This window comes from Populus nigra, chromosome 18 (genome assembly GCF_951802175.1).
Source record: "Populus nigra chromosome 18, ddPopNigr1.1, whole genome shotgun sequence".
Classification (NCBI taxonomy): Eukaryota; Viridiplantae; Streptophyta; class Magnoliopsida; order Malpighiales; family Salicaceae; genus Populus; species Populus nigra.
The window spans coordinates 1,061,249-1,086,652 of record NC_084869.1 but is presented as its reverse complement, the minus strand read 5'-3'; the positions used below and the strand labels follow the sequence as shown (position 1 = coordinate 1,086,652).

At 34.2% G+C, this 25,404-nt stretch overlaps 5 protein-coding genes across 8 annotated transcripts; 3 read left to right on the top strand and 2 right to left on the bottom strand.

Moving 5' to 3' along the window:
- The first annotated feature begins 1,177 nt into the window (after positions 1–1,177).
- Positions 1,178–5,907, top strand: LOC133678533 (uncharacterized). Of its 4 annotated transcripts, none has more exons than XM_062100868.1 (5): positions 1,178–1,511; positions 2,354–2,499; positions 2,789–3,997; positions 4,171–5,096; positions 5,445–5,907. In XM_062100868.1, the coding sequence occupies exons 3-5, from the start codon at positions 2,812–2,814 to the stop codon at positions 5,796–5,798; spliced, it is 2,466 nt and encodes an 821-aa protein (XP_061956852.1). In that variant the 5' UTR covers positions 1,178–1,511; positions 2,354–2,499; positions 2,789–2,811; the 3' UTR covers positions 5,799–5,907. The 4 variants fall into 4 exon arrangements, with proteins under 4 accessions (XP_061956852.1, XP_061956853.1, XP_061956851.1 ...); XM_062100869.1 differs by lacking the exon at positions 1,178–1,511 and adding an exon at positions 1,568–1,587; XM_062100867.1 differs by lacking the exon at positions 1,178–1,511 and having other exon boundaries at positions 1,864–2,499; positions 2,795–3,997.
- A 2,014-nt stretch (positions 5,908–7,921) lies between these two features.
- LOC133677987 (uncharacterized) lies at positions 7,922–10,071 on the top strand. Its single transcript, XM_062100129.1, has 2 exons — positions 7,922–8,927; positions 9,885–10,071. The coding sequence occupies exons 1-2, from the start codon at positions 8,409–8,411 to the stop codon at positions 9,933–9,935; spliced, it is 570 nt and encodes a 189-aa protein (XP_061956113.1). The 5' UTR covers positions 7,922–8,408; the 3' UTR covers positions 9,936–10,071.
- A 1,155-nt stretch (positions 10,072–11,226) lies between these two features.
- On the bottom strand, positions 11,227–12,461 carry LOC133678549 (protein RKD4-like). Its single transcript, XM_062100897.1, has 3 exons — positions 12,400–12,461; positions 11,704–12,229; positions 11,227–11,388 (listed from the first exon to the last, which is right to left on the bottom strand). Exons 1-3 carry the CDS (start codon positions 12,459–12,461, stop codon positions 11,227–11,229), a joined length of 750 nt encoding a protein of 249 aa, XP_061956881.1.
- Positions 12,462–17,450: 4,989 nt separating this feature from the next.
- LOC133677795 (protein ABIL2) lies at positions 17,451–21,733 on the top strand. Its single transcript, XM_062099919.1, has 10 exons — positions 17,451–17,962; positions 18,706–18,827; positions 19,202–19,284; positions 19,394–19,544; positions 20,139–20,238; positions 20,376–20,468; positions 20,562–20,658; positions 20,739–20,830; positions 21,026–21,147; positions 21,279–21,733. Exons 2-10 carry the CDS (start codon positions 18,732–18,734, stop codon positions 21,447–21,449), a joined length of 1,005 nt encoding a protein of 334 aa, XP_061955903.1. The 5' UTR covers positions 17,451–17,962; positions 18,706–18,731; the 3' UTR covers positions 21,450–21,733.
- Positions 21,734–22,157: 424 nt separating this feature from the next.
- On the bottom strand, positions 22,158–24,670 carry LOC133677796 (uncharacterized). Its single transcript, XM_062099920.1, has 4 exons — positions 24,525–24,670; positions 23,339–23,411; positions 23,204–23,259; positions 22,158–22,380 (listed from the first exon to the last, which is right to left on the bottom strand). The coding sequence occupies exons 1-4, from the start codon at positions 24,572–24,574 to the stop codon at positions 22,266–22,268; spliced, it is 294 nt and encodes a 97-aa protein (XP_061955904.1). The 5' UTR covers positions 24,575–24,670; the 3' UTR covers positions 22,158–22,265.
- Between the last annotated feature and the right edge of the window lie 734 nt (positions 24,671–25,404).

Here is a 25,404-nt window from a genome sequence, read left to right as displayed (position 1 = left end):
TAAGAGTATTCTGGGTGAATTCCTGCATATGAAGATCAAAATTTCTTACCAATGAGTTCTTATGGATTTTGATTTTGTTTTATAATAAGTGGCTCTATTAAATCTGTTTTCCAACATCAAAGGCTCAATCTTTGGTTTTGGAGGTCGAATTTACTGCATATTTTAGGCTGTTCTAAGAAGAAGGAAACACATAAAAGAACAATCACAGGCAATTAGCATAAGCCCACTTGAAAAACTTGGTGAGAAAATGATAATTTTTCCACGTCAACAACTAAAGAGCACATGATCATGTCGACTCTCTAGTTTGTGCTCTGCACTGCTGTAAGGCCTCAGCCTCAATCACAGAAGAAAGAAAAAGAGAGCACATTTTTTACAACGTTGGGTTTTTTTTAGATTGGAAAGTGTTTTTGTAAAAATATAAATTTTATTTTTTTATTTTAAATTAATTTTTTAAATGTATTTATGATTGTTTTGATGTGTTAATATTATAAAATAAATTTTAAAATATAAAAATAATAATTTTTAATATATTTTTTATAGCCATCAAACGTCTGATAAATCCCATCAAGAACACACAAGTTGTAACTTGGCATTTAATGTTTGATGTGCTATAGGGAAAATCATTTAAGATTAGACATTCTTCAAAAAAAAAAGTGTACAATGTTTGGTTGGTAGTGTTTTTTCTCCCAAAAATTGATCCTATTCTAATGAAATAAATTATTCTAATTTTTATTTTTGTTTTCTTAAAAGTATTTTTAATTTGAAAAAAATATTAAATTGATAATTTTTTAATATTTTATTATGATCTTGATGTTTTAATATAAAAAATAAAATAAATTATTTTAATATTTTTTTAAAAAAACTATTTTTAAAAACATTGTACGACAAGATATAACCCTACTAGGTATATTTTATAAATGTTAATATGTTATGCTTACTATATTAAAAACATTATTATAAAAAATCTAAAAATATAAAAAAAAACATTAATTTGTTTTTAAATTATATAGACTTCTTCTTTTTTCTTTTCATAGGAGACAAAGGCCTAAATGTTGCCATCTTTGCAAGGCAGCTCGTACAATTAAGATACATTAATATCACAGAGGCTATTATCCTTCTAATGCAGGCAAGTTGCAATTGCCAGTAGGTGTTGGAGACAGGGAATTGCTTAATATACAATCAAATTCAGGAATCCAACAACATCAAGTCCAGGTTCCAAGGGCGGATCTTGGAAATGGGATGAATAAAAAATAATTAATCTTGTTAAATAAAAGAATACAAAACTGCTTTAGTGAAATGGATTTGTACAGCTTTTTGTTGAACAAGCTCCTGCTTTACAGGTCCCCAACCAGGGAAGCAAATTGAGAAAGAGGCCAGCCCTTTTGGACCCATGAAGACTTTGCTTCTTAGGTGGCTTCATCATGATGTCAATGAACTGAAAGAGATATTCTTGATTCTCGCTCAAAAATTTCCCATCACCAATTTTGTAGCCCCCTCAAATCTTTTTCCAGGTACATAAAAACAACTGTCATCTCAACTCTGCCTGTTGCAGTGATGTGAATATGATTCTTCATGTCTCTTTATCAGGTTTTTTTTTCCCTTTTCTTACTTTAGGGCAAGGTAGTGATAAAGGGTTTTTGCTTTCTAGTTCTCTCATTTAACTAAGGGATGCTTTGTAGCCATAAGACTACTTGCAGTTTTGCAGGTTTAAGATAGCAATGGTAAAAAACGTCATGACAGTGTGGTCCATATTCCATTTAAGACTGTAGGTTAGTGAAGCTTTTGTGGTTCATAATTCTCATGCTGATACCATGCGCAATATGTTGATTAATTTTCAGAGGTAGGTAAGAGTTGTAATCAACACAGAAAAATTTCCTTTTCATATTGAAAGAATCTTATGATAACTGAAGATATAGTAATTGCTTGGACACACTCAATAATTTTATAATGTACGATATGGAACACTAGACAGGCAAGCCACTCTGGATATATACTATATTCCAATGACTTTCTTGATGGAGATAAGCTTCCTTTTTCTTCTTCAAGTCTTGGATCTTAATCTTATAATGTATTTGGTGACAAACCACCAGGAATCTAGGGCTTTGTTTCCCATGAGATTCATGGCCTGAGACGAAGAAGGAAAGGGGCACTGAAAAATAATGGATGTGGGGGTTTCTTGGGCGGACAGTTTTCACTGAAAACTAGGGAAGCTTTTGTATTTTTCTTCTGCTCTGTTGTGTATCCCTTTTTAACTGATTTTGCAGTCTTGGCCATGTGTAAAGATAGACATGCTTTCGGCATTCTCTGGCCTTTCTTTTGTAGGATAACTTTCACATCATAAAATGCTGTACAGGTTTTTCTGCGGGTGGAAAAAGGACTGAAGGTGGCCCTTGAGGCCTCCAGTGGATCAGAACACTGCTGTCTTCGAGCTAAAATCTCTTTCCCTGAAGTCTCGGCCTCTGGTTTTGGAGTTGAGGAAGTCTTTATTACTCTACAAAGGTAAGTTCATCTGCACTATTTGCTCTTGAATAAAGGAAATTCATGTTTCCTTTTGTATCCATTAAAGTGCACTGTGCATCACTGTTTCTCAATTATTGAGATGCTTTTTGCCTCAATTATTTGTACTAGACCACCAGGTATATATGTGTTTCTTATTAGTAAATGACTTCATCTAATTAAAGTTGCTTCTTTTAGCAGTTTTTATTTCCCTGAATTAACTTAAACATGCTTTTGTTTTAAACCCTTAATTGAGTCCTAACATTTAGTCCCCCATTAACATTTTTGAAAGGAACAGGAGGGAATTCCAGAGAAATGGATGGAAAGGAGGTTTCTGGTTCGTATTTGATGGTCTCGGAAGGGAAGAGTGACAGCTTCTATCCAATGTATTTTGGTGTTTCTTGTGCTTTCTTAGCCCTCAAAGTTTTGACGAGGCCTGATAAGGAAGACGATAGATGGTCAGAATTATGCGATAAAATGCTTCAAGGAAGCGCACAACTCCTGGGATTGCTTGTTTGGAAAATCCAGAGAGGAGGAGCAAATGGACAGTGTGAGCTTCTTCATAAGCTGGAGACTGCTGAGAAAGAGATCATGGAGCTGAAGAAAATAAGGTGCGAAGATGCGAAAGCGAACGAGAAAGTTGTTAGTATCTATGCATCGCAAGAGCAGAACTGGTTGATCGAAAGGAAGAAGCTTCGGCAGCACATTGGAGCTCTTATGAATGAATTGAGGTTTCTCGAGAAGAAGAATGAAGAAGCTATTTCTGAATTGAATGAAAAATTGAACGAGATGGAACTTTTGGTGCAGTCCAAGGATAAGGCAGTAGAGGAAGAAGAGTATAAGAGGAAGGAGTTGGAAGAAAAATTAGCAAAGACCGAAAAGATTGCAGAAGAATTGAGAGAAACGGCAAAGCGTGAAGCTCAAGAGCATTCTACTGATCTTTGGAAGCACAAAACCGCCTTCCTTGAGCTGGTATCGAACCACCGGCAGCTTGAAGCTGAGATGGGTAGAGCACTTAGGCAGCTTGAAGCTAAAAGGCAAGAGCTTGATTCAGTCTTAGAACAAAAGGAGGAGTCAGTGTTGCTGACTCAAAAATTGTCCATGGAAGTTGTGAAGATGAGAAAGGATTTGGAACAGAAAGATAAGATCTTGTCAGCAATGCTGAGGAAATCCAAGATGGATACAACTGAAAAGGAACTGCTCTTAAAGGAGGTTAAATTATCAAAGGCTAAAAGAAAGCAAGCTGAACTAGAAAGAGAAAGGTGGAAATCTGTTTCAGAGTCTAAGCACGAGAGACATTCATTAAGAAGTATGTTTTCTCACCACGCCAACCTGAGATCGGATGATCCTCCAATTGAAACAGGGGCATCACAAGCTGTGAACGGCAGATCACAGTCAATTGATTATGATATTGAGTATGAGAATCCTGAGTTTCAAAAGAACTCGGAAGCTTTTTCGCCACTTTCTAACCTCTATTCACCCGGAGGAAATGATGAACTAGGTGAGAAAATTTCCTTGCTTTCTAGCTAACTTGATTCAACATGAACCTCTAATAATTTTCCAGCTTTGAGTATACATAGCTGGATCGCAGTCCTGATACTTAATCTATATGTACCTTTTCCAGATCTCCTCTTTTCTATGTTTTTATTCCTTTCCTTACTTTGCTCTTCCAAGCTATTACAGCTGATGTCAAACGGTTGGAAGGATGGGTTCGATCAGAAGCACAAAAGTATGCAGCTGCAATTGAGAAGAAGCATCATCTAGAGATAGGTGCTTTTGCAGAACAGATGAGACTCAAAGATGAGAAATTAGAAGCATTTCGTTGGCGAACGCTGAGCATGGAAATAGAATCAAAGCGACTGCAGTCTCACATTGAAGGGCTAAACCGGGATGTTTCACAGATAAGGCATGAGAGCATGAAACTGGAAGCCTTGTTGTTGGAGAGGCAAGAAGAAATAACTGAATTGAAAAGGCAGTTCAAGGTACAAGTAAAACCTCAGTTTTGCCAAAAGGCCAACTTAAGTTCATCTCTAGAGGATCTGGCATTAGTCCATGATGCCATTTGTTCCAATGCCAAGAATGTAATGAAAGAACCAACAGAGAATGATCAAGAGACAAAAGTACATCAGATGGAAACATCTCGAGAGATGGATCCTGAAAAAGAAGAAGACGATGAAGAAGGCCTTCACAACCAGTTCAAGAATGTGGTTAAAACTGTCCAGTCTCCAGAAAAAGAGTTTGAGGAAGAGAAGGATGTTGCCAGCCAAGGTGGTACTCGGGAAGAAAGTGCGAGTCCAGTGGTGGTTGATACAGTAGAAAAGTTAGCATTGACTAGCCAGTCATCGATGAAGACAAATAATTCACCATGGAGGATGGATCTCCATGCTCTTGGAGTTTCTTATAAGATAAAGAGGCTGAAGCAGCAACTTCTAATGCTGGAGAGACTGGCAGGAAAGCAAGACAGTGGTGAACATATAGGAAACAGTGATGAGGCAAAAACTGGGATAAAGGGCTTCAAATTATTGATGTCTTTGCTTAATAAACAAGTTAACAGGTACCAGTCACTTCAAGGGAAGACCGATGAACTCTGCAAAAGGATGGTAAGCTCTACATAACTTCCGTGCATTTCAAGAATTATTACATTTTGGTCAATTTCCTTTTCAATTATGTATCTTTTGACATGTCAGTATTTGATATTGTTCGCTATTCTTATTTAATTTCCTTTGATAAACTTTCAAATTTTTACAAGATATGGGACGATAGACTAATAACAAACCTGGTTGAAAACTGACTGGAAGCAATAATAGGCATAGCTTCCTGCCCTACCCCCCCCCCCCCCCCCCCCCAAAACCATGTGATCAGTCTCTCCAGCCCATCGTTTGTCAACAGACAATTTTCTGAATTTCTGATCAGCTTTTTTTCCCATTTCTCTTATTTGTGAACTACAGCATGATAATGATGTGGACATGAGTCGAGGAGATTCCAACACTAGCACCGCCAGGAAAAAGGAAGAAACTAAAACATTAGAGCATTTCCTTGAGGAAACATTTCAGGTTCAGAGATACATGGTTGCAACAGGACAGAAACTGATGGAAGTTCGGTCCAAGATTGCATCTGGTTTTGTCGAGGTCCCTGAAGAGCTCGAAAAATCTGCTGGAAGCTTTGACATAAAGCGTTTTGCTGAAAACATAAAAATTCTTTTTCAGGAAGTTCAAAGAGGTCTTGAAGTTCGGATTTCTCGAATTATTGGTGATCTTGAGGGCACTCTAGCTTGTGAGGGAATGATTCGTATGAGAAGGTAGTGATAGACGAATAGGAAGTATAAATGTTTATACTGATATATGTATGAATCTATGGTTGAATTTTTGTTTAGGAAAGCCACATGCAATTTATTACAAAGTTCGCCTTTTATTTGTTTCTATAACAAGTTTCAAGCAAATAATTGATTAACAATCAGAGAAGGGTCCATAGTGTACACACAAAGCTCTTGCTGCAGTTTGCAAATACTCTGTACTTTTCATATATAATGACTTTCTGTTTAAATTTTTTCCTAAAAATGTGAACAAAACCATGAAAATCTCACAAGAGGATGGTAATATCCTAACACTTTAACCAACTAAACCAAAGAAACTTTTGTAATAAATGGCATCACATAAGATCGATATAGCAGAAAAGGAGCTTTGGGGTTTTATGGTAATGGAAATGGAAATATCAGATGAAAGGACACAGTAAATGAACATTGGCCGTATGACCCAGAGAGGAAAGAAATGAGAAACAAGATGGAAGGACACAAGTGTGATAGGAAATGTTTCTGCCAAACTGATGGAGCAAATGACAGATGTTGCTGGCATACAAGAAGCGAAGGTGGGAGAAGAGTGTTTATTTTCTAAGCTCCCAAATCTTTTCTTATAGCATTGTGTAGAACTTTAAAATGTTTTGATGCAGGAGACAGAAACTATTGAGAAGATCTTGGAGAAGTTAGAAGCTGGGGGATGTGAAATTTCAGAAAGCTATGAAACATTCAGTTGCGACTTCCATTACCCCTCATCTATGTAGAGTTAAGTTAGCAAAGGCTATCTTATGAGACTTTCCTGGTGCCACAGGTGAGACCTTAAGCTTTTCTTCTCATTGTTACCTGACAGTTGACGGTAAAATGAAATTGAACTGAAAAGGGAGCATGCCTCAAAAGTAATGTGGACCACTACAAGGGAAACTGTAATGAACACCGCAGATTGTTGACAAAGAAAATAAGAAAAGAACTAACATGTATTTTGCTGGTTGTTCTTTTTTGAGAATATAGGGAAGCTACTCTGTCACTGCATTATGAACATTCGGCTTAAGAAACCAAACTGTGGGTACAAATTTTAAACATTCAGCACCTTTCTTCTTTGTGAATATGAGGATGCTTCTTTGTCAAAGTGGACTCCAAGACAATTGTTGTTGGATAGGATAGTTCTCTTTTCTTCTTTGTTTTGTCATGCATTCTTCAGGTGCTTTTGGGGAAGTTTCCCGTGCCAGATGATTGGGCTGCTCTTGTGTGATATTCCTTTTGCTTTCATGTTTTGGATGATCAAATATTTTCCAACAACAATTCTGATCAAATATTTAAACAACATTAGAACCATTGCGAAGATCTTGTTAATATGTAACCATTCTAATAAACATATTTTGAAGTTCATTTGGGGGTTAAGACCTGGAGCAAGTTCTCCATGACATTACCGGAGCCTAAACCATCAATGTAGTGGGCTCGGGTTGGCCTAAAGTGAACTCACAATGATAATTTGAAGTTGAATTGGTAGGATAGATACCCAATCTTGACCCACAATAGATTTGAGGTGATAGGCTTTAAGGCTAATCCGAGCTCAGACTAGTAATATAGTGAACTCATATTGGCTAACCCGAATCAACCAATATAGTTTGGATTCTAGTTGATAAGACCTTAGCCTAATCTCGAGATAATGTGGTGGGTCTCAATCACCAATATGGTGGGCTCGAGCTGGTATAAACCGAACCCATCAATATAGTTTAGGTTCAGGTTAGTGAGATTGTGCTTTAACCTCAAGCTTTATAGACATGGACTCAAAATGATGACATCCCAAGATTATTTCAAAACCAAATTATTAATATGGTGGATTTGAACTGACATAACTCTAACTCACTAAAATGGTTTGGGTTCAAGTTGGTCGATAAACTTAAGATGGTTGGTTCCTTGGAGGTAGCTCGAGCTCGACCCACTAATGTGATGGGCTCGAGGTGGCATAACCCGAAATTTGGGCTTTTTCATGTTTGTGTCCATTGATTATATAATGACCGTGGTCCATAAAAATATTATTTTAATGTTAATAATCAAAATCATGTTCATTTCTTGAAAGCTATATAATTCCAGCTATAGAATATTGATGGTATTTGAGATCAACTAGTTCAGCAGCCGGCTTGACTGGTGAGTTCAAAGTAAGGTTTTATCTTGTGTTAAAATCCCATATGGCATGCCTAGCTACAAACCCTAACCGTCCACATATACCATTCTCTCTTTCACTTTCATTTCACCATGCCATTTGTAGACAAACAGGGAGAGCTTAGATTGGTTTCTATGATGACTTTTTCAAATTACAATGATTAAATTAAAACCCTAGATTTTCTACCAATGTAGGAAAAATAAGTCAAGCCATTATCTCATGAGGTAGTAGAAGCGCCAGCAGCAGGAGATTTTGTTACATGTGACTCTCACCATTCACATCCACCGCCACCGCCACCCACCAAACACCACTAGCTCCCCCGTGTATCTTCCCTTTTCTAACCCGGAAAAAAAAAACCCATTTCTCCATCCATAAAAACATGATCTGGGCCGGTCTTATTTTTTAGAGAAATTCACTCTTCCGCATTTATTTTGTTACAAAAAGAAACAAGCACCGATGAGGTCTGATGAGCTAGGTTATGATCCAAGCCCAACTCCAAAACTCTCCTTGTTTTCACTTCCAGGCAGGCTACATGAGTCACCGGCAAGGATGCTAACATCACCAATCCATCCATTAGCTTCAGTACCCTTCAACTGGGAGGATGCGCCGGGCAAGCCTAGACCTCCTTGCATGCCACAATCCGATAAGCCCAAGATTGATAGGTGCTTGGAGTTGCCACCAAGGCTGTTAACTAAGGCCCAAGAGAGCAACATGCCCTCTCCAGCAACAGTCTTGGATGGACCTTACGTGCCTCGGTCCTTGTCTCTTGGAAAAGGAAGTTCGTTCAGTAGCTCAGAGAATTTGGGCACGAAGGTGAAGACCAAAGGCAAGGCTATATTTGGGTCTAGCAGGTGGGGAGGTTTCAATAAGAATAATAAACAAGCTGTTGATCCAAGCCATGGAGGTGAAACAAAAGTTAAGATCACAAGAATTACAAGGAGACCGAGCTTCTTAGGGTGTTCTTACAATTCGTGGGTAAGTTACAAAACTAAAATTTCGAAGCTGACTCGTAATTCTGAACTCATCTAGATATATACATTTAATGGATGTTGCTGAATATGGTCATGCATATACATTATGAATATCATAGAAATATGCAGAAGGCACATTATGATCTTGAGGTTTATCATATTAGAAATAATTTTTGTAAGAAATCATAGAATACTTTAATTTTTCTGATTTTTTGTTTTGCAATAGAATTTTCCATAACTAAAACAATTGAGCTTTTTATCACTATTATTAAATTCAACCTGACTCGACGGTTTAATCTGAGACCAGGTCAATTTAAAATTTGACATGAGCTGGGTTTCACAAAAAAATAAGAGAAATTGACTTGTACTTCGATCAATCCGGTTAAAATCCATTGATTTTTTTTTTCAAAACTACTTTCTTTTTATTTTTTTTTAAAAAAAATTAGCTAACCCACTTGACCTATAATCTATAATCTATGCCTTACACCGAATTGACCTACAATTCAAGTTTAATTAATATGTTTTAAATTAAGGAGAATTTGATCTTGCAACTTGGTTGACCCAATTAAAATTCATTAACTTTTTAAAAAAAAATCATTTTTTTTAAATAATCATGTTTTGATATTAAAAAAAATAACAAATGGGTTAACCGGTTGACTCATGATCTAGATCTTATATAAGGTTGGTTTCCAAGTCAAGTTTAGTTAATATGTTTCTAATTAATTTAATTTTTTAGTCCCGGTGAAAAGCCATGAACTTTTCTTTAAAAAAATTACCCTTTTCAAAACGATTTTGTGCTCATTTTGATCTTTTTAAAAAAAGTTAATCCAGTCAATTTATTATTCAAGTCGCTTTATATTAGATTTAATATCTAAGTGTGTGTGTTTATATACATTGTGAATAGGATTTTTGTTATATTCTCTTACAATTATTTTTTTGTACATTGTTAATGTAAATGCAGACAAAAATATGTGAAAACCTTGAGCACGTGGTCTCTCGGAGACGAAGGTAAGCATGAATTAAAGAATGAGGTAGCTGTGGCACCAAAATTTAATTTCTTCTCGATGAATATTTAATTAATTGTGCTACAAATATATATATTCCATGTGGTGCTATAATTCTTATAATTAATTTCTTCATTATTCCTTCCTCGACCGTTGAATTGAAAGATTAATATATATAAAGAATGTAACGTTTGGTTAGATCATGCATGTGACATATGTGCAATAATGTTTGGATGCTTCAAATTAAATTCCACAGAAATGCATCATTTATGCTTATGCTTATGATTTTTCTCATCATGAGTTATAATTAAAACAAATGTTATCCCTAGCTCCATTTCTATGAAGCTAGTCCACTCATCCCTCACAGAATTAGAATATAATGAGACATTCAATCTTGAAAAACACCTGCACATTGAAGAAAAAAACACCTGCAAATGGGTGCTTTTCTAAATTTAGGTGACAAATGAAAGATCTCAAAGATTATATTTTCTCTAAATCTAGAATGATTATCCATTAAATTACTGTTTGATATTGTAATATATAATGCTTTTTAAAATTATTTATTGTTTGAAAACACATCAAAATAATATTAATATATTAAAATCATCAAAAATATATTGTAAATAAATAAATTAATATGATTTTTTTTAAAAGCAAACATACTTTAAAAACACATCTAGAAGCATAAATTATCGTATTTCCAAACAAACTATATGTTCATCCATTCATTCAAAAACAAATTAAACTTTAATTGATTAATTTCTTATTTCATGATGATTCTCTCCAATAATTAGCATAGTTATTAAATTTCACAAGAAGTTTATATGAGGGAGAGGTTTGGATTATGAGTTAAGCTAATTAATCTGAATTAATCAATTTTTTAAAAAAATTAAAATGTTGTGGCTTTGAAGAAAAGTTTCTTTTTTTTAAGAAGAAAAGCTAACTAAATCAACTCCTTATTGATTTTTTTGTTAGATTTGACCCGACTTAAAAAATGAATCAATCGATTAAGTCTGCAAGATTGACTCATCATACTAAATCAAGTTAAATATCTATAATAATAACTATAATATTAGAAAAGCATTGCAATATAATTAAATTTAAATAAAGGTTTTTAAGCCTTCATGTAAAACATAATTACAAAAAAAAAAAAAAAAAAAAACCCTAACTGGTGCCGATATAATCAATGAGATTTTCCTTTTCTAGAGGGCAACATAAACACACCCATGCACGATCCTAGTTTGCAAGGTCACAAAATCTGATTAAAGCTAAAGACAATGGCATTTTGCAAAAGGAAAATCAAGAATAAGCTGCCGAAAGCCTTCTCTTCTTGTAATTGGCTTTGAAACAAGCCTGCCTCAGCTTCTTTGTTCTCTCTGTCAATTCCAAGTCTGGCAGTTCTTCGATAAGCCTTTTATGCTCCTCCAACATGATCGCCTCATATTCACTTAGCCCCATTTCCTACACCACACCACATATATCACAAGACCATATTGAATCCTCAAAACAAGTATGAGAAACTGAGCTTTGGTATAAGAAAATCGATAGAAAAACAAAATTCCCACCAAGAAATTAAGTATAAAATCCCCTAATTACTTTATGTTCAAATTTACTATAATTTTTTTTCCATATCCAAAACCCTAACCTAGAATTCTTGTTTCACTTATGCATGCGCTGTTCATAGATTCTTATATACGGTCTAATATGCTGCTGGAGACATAGTTATTAATAAAATCTTCTTTAATTAATCAAAGCAAGAACATGCCATGCACGTACCTTGACATTGTTGATAAGAGAAGTCAAGCTCTTGATCTTCCTATGAGGCCACCTCATTATCCTAAGCTCTCTGCATCTTTTTTTCAATACTGTTAAGCCCACTCTCATTTCCCTAGCTGCTTGAGTGATTGGCATGTTGAAATGCCTTTGAATTTCTTCCAGTTCCAATCCAACAGACCTCTTCCTCCCACTCATCTTTCTAACTTCTTCTTCCTCCTTCATGCTTGAAGAACTAGCACAATCACTTTGGACCAACATCATTGAAACTTCATTCAGCAGTTCACTTTTAATGACATTGTTGTCAAGGTTTAGACTATAAGAAGTATGGATGCTAGGGTTTATCACCGGCTTCGTGTCGATAGCATTTTCTTGATGGTACCAGGAATCAAGATTACTCTCAGAAAATATATTATCATTGTTGATAACTTCATTGTTTTTGAAACCATTAAAGTTCTTGTCATAGGGCACAAAGGGTGGCAAGTTTAGCGGCTCGAAAAGGCTTTCCAACGGGGGAAGTTCCGAGATCCTGTGAATATACGAACAAAATTTAACAAGATTAATTAAAGATCATGAGAAGTAAGAGAAGAACTTGAAAATTTGAACAACAAAGGAAGCATAAAATTATATATTGAACCATTAAAATTAGTGAGTTACAGTTTTTACAAGACAAAAAATGGGCGGGAAGGATAATCTTACTTGTTGAAGATATCTTGATCATCAAGAACCCAGGCCTGATAAAAATCAAGTGGATTCTCCATTTTTGGAGCAATGAGTTGATGCCTTGTTGAATCCATTGAGAAAGACAAATTAAGAGGGAAAAGAAATGTTGGGGGAGGGATTGATGGGAGAAGGGTTTAAGGAGGGTTATAAATTATGGTGGAGATTAGAGATGGATTAATTGAAATATGTGCACGTCCATGAGAGTTACAAATCATTCTACTGTTTTTAATTAATGCTCACATTTATTAATTAACAATTACCAATAATCATTCTTGGGGGCTGCATGATGTATCTCTATTTAATGACCTTTCAAGAATCATTTACAGCTTTGTAATGCTCGGCGCTTGAATTGAATGTTGTTTTTATCGTTATATTTTTTAAAGTATTTTTTTAATTATTTTTTATTTAAAAAAATATTAAATTGATTTTTTTATATTATTTTGATCTTGATATACTGGTACTATTAAAAATAAAAATAAAAATAAAAATATTATTTTGATATGTTTTTAATTAAAAATATATATATTTTTAATAAACATTCTACACCATAATACATTCATTTTGTACATTTTATTTATGAACATTATGAAGCCAAAATAATTTTCTTATAATATTATCCCTAAAATAATAATTTTATTTCATGTAGCTTGATGTTCCAAAACAAGTATTAGTTATTATATATATATATATATATATATATATATATATATATATATATATATATATATATATATTTTGTTGATAGGAGATTTTCTATATATTTGGTTTTAGATTCTACAAGAAAGTGATTTAATCTTAATTAACAAATAATCGAAAATCGTTTTTTTAAAAAAAAAACAAATTCCTACACCAATTCATTTAATTAACGAGGCATTGCTCAAATAGTAAGAATGAGTTATTTTAATTATATACAAAATTCTTTCAGCTTGGTTTAATTTCTTAAATTAGTATCTTGATTATTTAGAAGTAAAGCCAAAAAGGGCTTTGATTCCTTCACAAGAAGTGTTTCCAAAACGTTTTAGCAATTTTCACAAGATTTTCAAAAAAAATTACACTTCAAAATTTTTAACATCCAACTTTTAGATAAAATCTTTATACGTGTAAATAAATTTTTCATCCAAAAATTTAAATTTATTAAATTTGACCCGACATAACCTAATTTATAACTAATTTTAAAATTGAATTGAGCTGGTATTGGTTAAGTTCAATTGATATAATTAATTCAAAACTATATTATTTTAAATTTTTAAAAAAAATAAAAACTACTTTGATTTGATTGTTTTTAAAATCAAATTCAATATAACATATATTATGATTAGATTGCAAGTAAATCTATCACGTTGAACTCATCGAAACTCAATTTGATTCGGGTTAGACTTCAAATCAATAAGATTCGGAGATTAACCCGTCAATCAAGCCGAGCTGAACAGATGAACACCGGACATAATCATGCATGGTGCATGATATGTTATGCATGGGTAGAAGAAACTCACCGCATGATGGTAAAAAGAATTATCAATGAAAGTAGGTTACATGGAGATTAACGAGATTGAAGGCCCATAAATTCACTCTTAAGATTTCATAATTATCATCTTATCTTAAATTCTTCTGGGATTTGGAGATTATTAGTAAATGCTAATTATGGTTTCAGCCGTCACTGCAAGTAATGGCTCAAGCCGCCGTTACTTTGATGTCTATCTCCTTGGGCTTTCTCAAGCCACCTTTGTCAGATCTGAGTAGAGGGCTGAACCCAAGACTCCCTCTAGCCGCCACACCCGGGCTTGCCCTAGGCGACCTCCTCGCTGTCCATACAGGTCTCAGGTCTCAGGTCTCTCTGTGTGCAGAAAAATCATCGTGTTTTGTCCCCACGAGGCTTGCCTAGAAGGGACAATCATTCCACTTTTTTTCTCTTCTGGGTTCCCACCAAATTGCCACAAATCACGGCAGTGATCTGCACATCAAATAATACCCAAAGTCCACTAATGGATGGGAAACCTATTTGAAAAAGATGAAGTGCTAGTATCTCCTGTGTTACAATCCATTGTGCCTTCCATGAAGTTGAGATCAATGCCCTACACATCATTAGTTTAGTGAGATACATTAGGCACTGTTTGTTTCCGTCACGTCACTAGACTACTTGTTTCAAAAAAATTGATTTTTTTTTATTTTTAATTAACTTTTTTATGTTTTTGGACCGTTAAAAAATACTGGTGTCAAAAATAAATTTTTAAAAATTAAAAATATATTATTTTATGTATTTTTAAACCAAAAATATTTTTAAAAAGCACTACCACCATAATGTTAAACACTACCTTAATATAACAAGTACCATTAATACCCCACAAATTCATCCACAATTATTAAACCTAGTATGATGGGTCGATCCCAGCCTCAACTCACCTATTTTTATCATAAAATAGGTGTTAAAAAAATTAATCTAGTTGACTGGTTAAATCCATTTATAATTTAATCAAAATCTAATTTGGCTTTTTAAAAATATAAACAATATTTTCTTATTTTTTTAAATAAAAAAAATTATTATAATTAATCTAATTAATTTATCAAATCTGTTATCCCCGATGAATCAAGTCAGATTAAACTATTACGACTTTATCTGTAAGCACATGCTCATTTAGGTAAATTTAGCTCTTAACATATGTATTTCATAGATAATTTGGACAAGTGCAACTGCAATTTTGTTTAACATTTTAGCTCAAAATTGTTATTAATTTTTTTTTTGAGAAAGCCCAAATCTTCCATGGAAGGTTCCTAGATGTTTGATTTTAAAGTAACTACTTGCTTGTGAGTGTGATTATGGTTGTTTTTCAAAGTGTTTTTTATACTAAAATACATCAAAATGATACTTTTTTATTTTTAAAAAGTTATTTTTAAGATCAGTACATTAAAATGATTCAAAACACAAAAAAAAATTAAATTTTAACAAAAAAATTAATTTTTTTGGGAACGTGGTTTGCACCGTGTTCTCAAACAGTTTATAAAATTAGATTTTTATTGACCAACTTACAATGACATTGGTTACTTGTTTTTTCTAGATTAACATGGGTGTTTATGTTAGCTTGTGTTTAACATTTAGCTCAAAATTATTATTATTTTTTTTTTTTTGAGAAAGCCCAAATCTTCCATGGAAGATTCCTAGATGTTTGATTTTAGAGTAACGGCCTACTTGTGAGTATGGTTACGGTTGTTTTTTAAAGTGTTTTTTGTGCTAAAATACATCAAAATGATATTTTTTTTATTTTTAAAAAGTTATTTTTAAAATTAGTACATCAAAATGATTCAAAATATAGAAAAAAAAATTAAATTTTAACAAAAAAATTAAATTTTTTGGGAACGCGGTTTGCACCGCGTTCTCAAACATTTTATAAGATTGGATTTTTATTGGCCAACTTACAATGACATTGATTACTTGTTTTTTATAGATTAACATGAGTGTCTGAATTAGCTTGTGTTTAATATTTTAGCTCAAAATTATTATTTTTTTTTTGAGAAAGCCCAAATCTTCCATGGAAGGTTCCTAGATGTTTGATTTTAGAGTAACAGGCTACTTATGAGTGTGATTACGGTTGTTTTTGAAAGTGTTTTTTGTGTTAAAATACATCAAAATGATATTTTTTTATTTTTAAAAAGTTATTTTTAAGATTAGTACATTAAAATGATTCAAAACATAGAAAAAAAATTAAATTTTAACAAAAAAATTAAATTTTTTAGGAACGCGGTTTGCACCGCGTTCTCAAATAGTTTATAAGATTGAATTTTTATTGGCTAACTTACAATGACATTAGTTACTTGTTTTTTCTAGATTAATGTAGTTATCTGGATTAACTTGTGTATATTTTAATTATTCTTATAAATTTTAAACTTAATAATTATATAAATTTTCAATAACTTTAAAGCTTGTAAAGTTTAAACTTGTAATTTTTATAAGATAAAATTAGCCACGACTAACTGAACAACATTTTACTTGGTTGTGATTGGTTACGGGTTGATCTTTACAATGGTGGAGGTCCATAGAGGGTGATGGATGCTGGGAGTTGGCAAGAGAAATCTGGGGTGTGAATAATGATTGGTTCCACTGTTTTGGAGACTTCGTAAAGTGAAATGATAGCATCCGCTGCTGCTCTGGCTTCATAAAGGGCATGGCCAGCCTGCAATGAGTGACATCAAGGTCACGTTTGTGCGGACAAGACAGCAGAATCCCCACTCTTCTATCAAGAAAGTGGAGCTCATGCTCTCCACATATAAGATAAAACCTATTTGATTTTATGCGGTTTCATTGGTTTTTTAAAAATAAATCTTCGAAGTTATTATTTTTAAATAAACTAATTGAAAAGAAAAGGTGGCATTAGATTCAAATTTAGAAAATGTAATCACCATTAACGTTCGAGAACTTGGGGCGCGTGGGTGAAGCCATTAGGAAGGAAGAAGGATGGTCACGGGTTACGTCCTGCTGAGAACGTAGCATAGCAGCACTGTGCCATTCAAGCGTGCCTTTTAAGGGCATGGATAAAGAACTCCAAACAGAAGCTGGGTTTTGCAGGAAAGAGAGTTTACTTGTTACAGAAACAAATAAATTGTGGATGATGATAGGTTAATTCAACGGTTAAAATCTACCCATCAATCCATCCATCTACATGTTGTTCTTCTCTTTAACGAGTGGGAAAAAGGAGGGGCCTTTTGCTTCTTGTAGGGTCATGCAATCTTGAGGTGGAGGCATGGTAGGGCAGTGTGGTTATGACCCTTTGGACCAAACAAACAAAGACAAGAACGTAATGGGTCCTACCTAAACCCAAATGATGAGAAATGCCTAAATGGGGTTGGAGTGGCAAGGCTTATAACCCTAGAAAAAAGTAAAATATGGCCCCGGAATTGCTGGCGTTGCACAAGGGGATTTATTGCATGTGTTCAAGTTATCATATTGCAGTGACTTTGTTAGTAAATCTCATGGGAAAATAGTGAGATGTTATGGAATTATATGTGAAATTGGAATCCATGATATTGTGCAATAAAAAAAACAATGTCTTCTTCATCTTGTGAAAATTGTAGTTCTTATTCTTATCTTTTTAAAATTTTCCATGATCAAAGAGAAGGCACTGAAAATTTTGTGCCTTGAAGTCACCTAAGAAGCCCCACCCCTCACACAGACGTGCTAACCTTAATGCCCGTCTCCTCCACTCCTCTACTTCGACTTCTTCTTGGACTCCCATCCCTCTCTCTCTACAACTCCTTTGTCTTCCCATTATGATGTCCATTTTAGCTCCTTAGCAACTATTCAAGACGACTAAAGTTGTCCTTTTTTGTCTGTTTAGTCAAAAATCTGTTACCAAACACACATAGTGGTCTCTGACAATTTACTTTCGCTTATTTGTGTCCTTATCTGTAGCCTACTACTTCCCTTACTTTCATACTTTGCTGCTGCTTCCTAAAATTTGAATTGAGGCAAATGGGTTTTGGCTTATAGCCCCTCAGCTTCACAAAAAAGCCAAAAGTTTGCATCTTCTTGTGATAATTTCACAATCAGGTTAGTCATCTGAATTTCATACACAAAACCCGGTTTTTTTTTCTGCTTGTTTCATGAGAAAATGTTAGGGGCAAGGTTAAAACTGGCCCAGCAACTGTTAAAGTTGCTGTTTTGATTAGTTGAGGGATTTGTAAAGTTCAAAACTTTGATATTCATGGGGTTTCCTGTGAAGTATTCAAAAACTTTCAACTTTCGTTATTCTTAAGGATTGGTTGTCACTTACTTTTCATGTGCTTATATTTAATTATTGATAATTAGAGTATTGGTGAAGATTCAGACAAAATGAGCTTTCTTGCAAGTTGTATTTATGAGGGAATTGAGTGTTTACTGTAATGTTTTTTTTTTTTAATTTTGTGCTTTGTTTGTGTAGTTGCAGAAATGTGCAACCTGCAACGAGTACTGTCTGCCTTGTACTGTTGGTTTTAATTATGTTGAAATCTTGTTTGGAATATAGATGCTTTTGGTATCTTTTTAGCTGTGGCTTGTTGTGAAAGAGAGTTCCTGTCTCTCTGTCTCTCCCTCTCTCTCTTTTCTCTGTGATACTTCAGGGAATTTGAATTTTAAATTTTTTTTGGGTATGATCCTTCTCTCACATTGGATCACAATTTTTATTATTTTCATTGGTTTCTGATTTTGGGTCCTAAACAGAAAGCAGACTTATGATTTAGGGTTTGCTGTTTGTTTCCTGCTCCTGACTTATGTGAGTGCTCGCTTCTTAGTTTCTGTTGTTGACATTGCTGCAGGGCAATTAAGAGGACTCATCTCCTCCATGGGTACAATGACTGCATCTTCTCTCTCTAGAGAGGCGTCAAACTATGACGAGGTTTCTATGCAGCAGAGCTTGCTCTTCTCTGATAGTCTGAAGGTACTTTAGGATACATTGGATTTGCTAGTCTCTAAGCTAGCGAATCAATGTATCTTTAAGGCTTCTTAGATTTCATTTCCCAGGTTTTACTTTTCCCCATGATTAAGAGGTGGTATGTCTCAGTGTGTTGCATTTATTTTCAAGTCCAAGTAGCATCATGTCGTTATTGGTTCTAGCATTCAGCCAATATACAAGCTTCATCAGTGAAATTTTCAATTTGTAGTCAAGCCTTGTGGATGATTTTTGTACATTCACATGGTCACCATTCTACTACTACAGTGTATATAGTCTGAGTGGTGGCAGAATATTCGTAGCTCACAATAAGACCGCATAAACTGGGGTCTTGCAGTTTGCTAACTTGTTGTGTCTATCAGGATTTGAAGAATCTGAGAAGTCAGCTATACTCGGCAGCGGAGTATTTTGAATTATCATACACAAATGATGACCAAAAACAGATGTGAGTTTCTGCTGCTCTGATTTACCATGGATGATGTTCTCAACTACAGAGGTCAATTTTTCTTTTTATTCTTTTGCCCTTAAAAAATTAAAATCTCCTGTCTATGCAGAGTGGTGGAAACATTGAAAGATTATGCCATCAAAGCTCTTGTGAATACAGTGGACCATTTGGGTTCTGTGACATACAAGGTTAATGATCTCTTGGATGAGAAAGTTGATGAAGTTTCTGGAACAGAGTTTCGCGTGTGTTGCATTGAACAGGTACACATGAAATTGATTTTTGGTAAAATGTTGGTGAACAAGGCTAGGCTAGGCTAGGCTTGTTGTCTAGAACAGTATGACTTTGTGCTTAGTTAGACATGATTTAGGATTAGATTGCTTTATGACAAAAAATACGAACAGAAAAAAAAATGGCATCTATAAAGCTTGATTGCTTTCATGGTTGCAGAATGATGAATAATGTTAAACTGATTGAATCCGAAAATGGAGTCTCACTAGGATTTCGATGCACTTAAGGACTATTTTTTGAATTTCATAATACAAACACACATGTTTGGATTTTAGGTATATGGTTGCTTGCCTAAGGTTTTAATTGATAAGGTACCTTGTCTACGGAGCTTGAGATGGAAAACTGTATTTGTAATTGAATTACTTGGAACATATGTTAGGTCTAGTAGTAGAGGGCCTTTTCTTGCTCCTATGATTCCCCTCTCGTATGATGACAGATTGTGCAATGATGATTGCTCTATAGATAAAAGACCAATATGTTTCTAATTATAGTCATCACTGAAGGATGGCAACAATTCCAATTTACTGACTTCTTTTTTATCTCTTTCCTCCAACATGGTATGGTAGAGATTACGGACATGTCAAGAGTACATTGATCATGAGGGCATCTCACAACAGTCACTGGTGATTGACACTCCAAAGTACCATAAGCGGTACATCTTGCCAGGCAATGACCCTTATCCTTTTTCTCATTCTTTTATTCTCTGCATATATATACACATCCACAGACTTTTCTTTTGCACCTTTTGTCCTTTATCTGGATTTGGAGATGTAAAGTAAATATCCTCTTTGGTTCATGTTCAGTTGGAGAGACTATGCATGGTGCCATCCGCACTAAATCAAAATACCAAGGGTGCAGCCTAGATGATGAAGATGATTGGCATCAATTTAGGAATGGTAGGGTGCCTTGCTTTTATTATGTATCATTTATTGTGTATTGGTAGCATTGGATCAAAATTTGAATGTTCTGTCATCTGACTGTTACCAAAGCTGTTCGAGCTACAATTAGAGAAGCCCCATCATCAGCACGGGAAACCCCGACATCTTCAGCCAGGGAAACCCCGACATCTTTGGTGAATTCAATGAGGTTTGAAATGGTTTTTAAATCTTCAAGTTATTGTGATTGTTTAGTTAGAATATGCTAATGTAAAGTTGCATTCCATGCAGAAAGGGACGTTCCCCGTCGCCTTCTCCACGACCTCCTCCACAACGATCTGCAACGTTTTCCTTCACATCTACCATGCCCAAAAAAGATTTAGGTTTGTGTGCATTCTATAGTGTCATACTTTGAAACCTAGTTCATTCTCTTCTTTTTTTTCCATGTGAAGTTTTCAAAATCATGTTAGTTACATTCTACTGTTGAAGAAAATTTCAAACTCGCAATGCTTCTATACTGGTGCCGATCTTTAACTGATGATCTTTAACTGATGATGCCTACTCACAAATCAAATCAGATAAGCGAAGCATTTCACCACACCGATTTCCACTCTTGCGTTCTGGTTCTGTGTCAAGTAGGTCAACAACTCCAAATACAAGTAGGCCTACCACTCCAAGCTCTGCTCCTGCCAAAAAACGGGTGTGTATACCATCATAATATTCATTGGAAAAATTTGTTGATTTAAGCATTACTGCCACTTCAAGCTAGAATAATAATTATCATCATCTACCTTGAACACAAAATCATTGAATTTTTGTTCTGTTCTGCAGTACCCTTCCGAGCCTCGAAAATCAGCATCCATGCGTCTCCAGGCTGAAAAGGAAAATACCAAAGACATTGAACAATATCCCAGCAAAAGTAAGCGTCTCCTCAAAGCCTTACTTAGCCGGCGCAAATCCAAGAAAGATGAAATGCTATATACTTACCTGGACGAATATTGAGAGTAAAAATGATGAGAGGATAAAAAAGCTAAAGGAAACAAGGAATGAGCAACGACCATGAACCTGCAGTTTTTCTATTTTTCAATACCCATTCTGTACTTGATAGAGTTGATTTTTCCCCCCACCAAGCAGTAGATAATATTGTCAAGTAAAAGTCCTTTCAAGTGTAATATTATTTTGTGTACCATTAGACGATCATCCTACAGTAATGGATTTTGTTGAGTTTCACCAAGGTTAATTATCCTTGAAGAAAAGAAAAGGAGGTTGATTATTTATTTTCAAAATTATGTGTTGCTATCTCTAATGAGTTGCATGTAGTTTTTTTATTTGGCTTGGTATCCATTCTGGTCAATGAATTATTTATATTTCCTCTGCCTGTCTCTTCACTTTCTTGGGTTTCTATGCCTTTGTAATCTTCACAATTTTCTCTGGTTGTCTTTTTGTTGGCATGTGAACCTGGCCATGTCTTTTCGGACGACATTGACAAAAATTATCACGGTTTATGCATAGCAAAACAGAATAAGCTGGAATTGGAATGCTTATGCTGGGGGTGAATTATACAACGATGCCTGAAACATGGTTGCAAAAAACATCAAATGACTGCGGTGGGTGGTGTGGAGCCTGTTATTATGTCTCTAATAACCACTTGATTTAGTATCTTTAAATTCTTCTTTAACACAATGCCTTGTGCATATTGAGACAATAGCATAATAATCTGTCATGATCAAATAACACCTCAAACCAAAGCTTGTCAAAATTCTGTAATGGACTAAGATTACAAAACATTCTACAAAACTTCGTGAATACTAATACATGTCATGATGCCATTCCTTTTCCAAATTCTTCAATTGTTTTTGTTGTGAGCGTAAGGACATCCACAAAAGCAGAAAATGATGCTCGGAGAAATCTCGCCTCAACTGCCTCAAAGTGCCTATCATTACATCAAAAAACAGATCATTAGAAGGGCAAATCAAACTGTAAGGTATTTGGCAAATTGATACAAGGGAAAGGCATGCAGTACATAGATACTTCACAGACACCAGGTAAACACACCCTTGACTTGAAAAAAGGTAAACAACTAAAGGTAGGAAGAGAAGGATAGCTAATTTACAGATTTTTTTTGTTTTCAAAGAAAGAATAATGGTGTGATTTAATTGCTTAAAAAACAATATATATTCAGGCTATTGTTGTATTTTGCGATAGGCATTATGGACCAGCTGGAGTGATGGAAGATGTAGGATTAGAGTGGAGGTAGGGTTAGAGCATGCATGAGTATAGCAGATTGGTTCATGATCACACTTGTAAGGGCACAGTTCTTTTATTTGCATCTTCCAAGCAACAAACTGAGCAAATTCCTGCTTCATCAACAGTTTCCAAGAGGCAGAAAAATACATAATAAATAAATGCCATAATAAGCGTGTGTGATGCAGAAACACATGAATGTTATGCCTCAAGGGCTGAATGAAGTAGTCCAAAAAGCGCGATCTTGATAGGGGGGGAAAAGAAACTGGATTATCAATTGGCTGTATACAAAGAAACTCTTTTTTTTTATTGGCAAGGAAACAAGTATAAGAAAAGGGATGACAGTTTTTCTCTTGCATGTGATTCAAAGCAAAGGTTAAAATCAGTATATCACCATGACAAAATTTTGAAAACATTTCATTCTTGCCATCCTAGAGAATCCATTAGATTTAAACAATAAACAGAAAGCAAGCACTGATAAAAGCTAACCATCATCATGGAGACAAACTTACACTGACAACTTCCCATTGGAGACCGACATCAGCCTTTTCACTTTATCAGGCTGCAACTGCATTGGGAAAAAGAGAAAAATAAGGATCTAACTAAACAACAATCAATGCAGAGATGAAACTATGCAACTGCTTCACCTCCTTATCAACAGCTAATGCTGCATATACTATAGAAGCATTCTCCTCAGACCCAAAATCTACTTCGAAGTCACTGCAGAAGACAATTTATTCCACAACATCAAACAGTGATTTATAAAGAAATTCCCATAAGTAAATGAACCAGTCACTACAATTGGTGCCTCTTGAACAGAAGCACTTAATAGAGCATGTCAACAAAACAGTTTCTGTGAATTCATCATATTTCCTTGCATATAGATTCTTTTCTATGTGAATTCATTCATCGAAATTATAAGCATTGCCTGATATTCTCAGTATTCTAGTACTGTTTGCTCACATTCTTTAAACATGTTCAACTAATTAATTCTTGAGTATCAAAAGCTTCACAAACCACAATACAGAATTTGAAATTTTGCATAATAAGCTAATTATGATAATGCAACTTCATTGTCATAAGATAATAGCTAATAACACGTTAGCCTTGCGTTGGTAAAACTTAAGTATCTTATTAATTATAGTCAAAAGGAATCTACCTACTTTAATTTCTACAAAGATGGAATCTACCTACTTTAAATTTATAGACCCATCATGTTAGAAATGAAAAAAACTTATTTTTCTTCTACATTCCTTCAATTTCAAAACAAGTTCCTTTCATACAGCTAAATTGATAAAACCAAAATCACAAATAGGGACAGCAAGCCAAAAAGAAAAGGAAAGAATCAAGACTAATTTCCTCTGCTACTTTACTTCAAGCAACAGCATATTGACCTACTTTCAGCACCAATGGTAAAACTCAAAAACCGACAGCTATAAATCATAAGTTTTTAGCTATTTTGATATAACTTCTGCACTATAAATCAATTTTTAAAAAGAAACCCACAAACAAGAAAGAATCACTTCACAAACCATGTCATTCAAAACTATCCATAGAAGACAACACTAAAGATCGAGTCTTTATTACTTTACACGATTAACATCAAATATGAAAAAAACCCAAATCAATCCTCAAGCCAATAAATGGAAAAGTAAAAAAATATCATGACTACACACACACATACACAAGATATTTGCTGATGAAAAGTATGACTTTAGATGTATTGAGATAAAGAAACATAAAAAAAAACTCCAAGAAATTATAGACACAGAACAAGAATGCAGTGAAACACAAAAGGGATTTGGTAAATAAAGAGAAAGATAAAGAAAGTACCAGCTGAAATCCCATTGGGCATCCATAGCAGCAGCAGCAGCAGCAGCCATCACTTGATGTTGCAGCAATGACTTGGCTTTGACAACCTCTTCTCAGTTTTCACAACTGAAACTAACTATAAATTTTAACCATAATTATTCAACGGTGCCGTTTCATGTCTTAAGAGAGAGGTAGGGGGGCTTGGTAGTTGTTACATAATACGATGTAGTTTTTGTTTTTAATGATTTGGATGCAACATTATTTGTTTTGACAAACTTACCCTTGAGAAAGGATGTGAAGGACACAATATTTCTTTTTTCCTTTTTCTTTTTTTCTATTTTAATGGTATGAAAAAAATAGGATGAGAAAAGATGCTTTATTTCTATGTTTATAGTTTAAAATCTCTCAATCTTACCTTCCAAAAAAGTAATAAGGACAAGATTGAAATTTTTTAAAACTATAAGAGTGACATTATAAAATTATAAACTATAGAAACAAAAATGGAACATTGATAAATCAATAAGGACAAAATTATACTTTATTGGAAAGTTTTTCTAAGACCCATGTAGAATTTAAACCCAATTAAGAGTCTGAAAAATTTTGTTTTTATCCCAGGATAATAAGTGTTTTTAAATAATTAATTAAGACCAGGTTGTTTTTTTAATAAATTTTAAATTTTGTTTTTACTCGATGATTTTAAGTCGGTTTATATATTATTTAAAACTACATTGTTTTTTAATAAATTTCAAAACTACATCCTCGTATTAATATGATATACTTAATGAAATTCAATAAAATAATTTAAACACATACTCTAAGATTTAAATATAAAAAATCAAGAAAAGAAACATAATTTTTTAACCATTAAATAATATTATGATATTGTTGTATAATATATTTT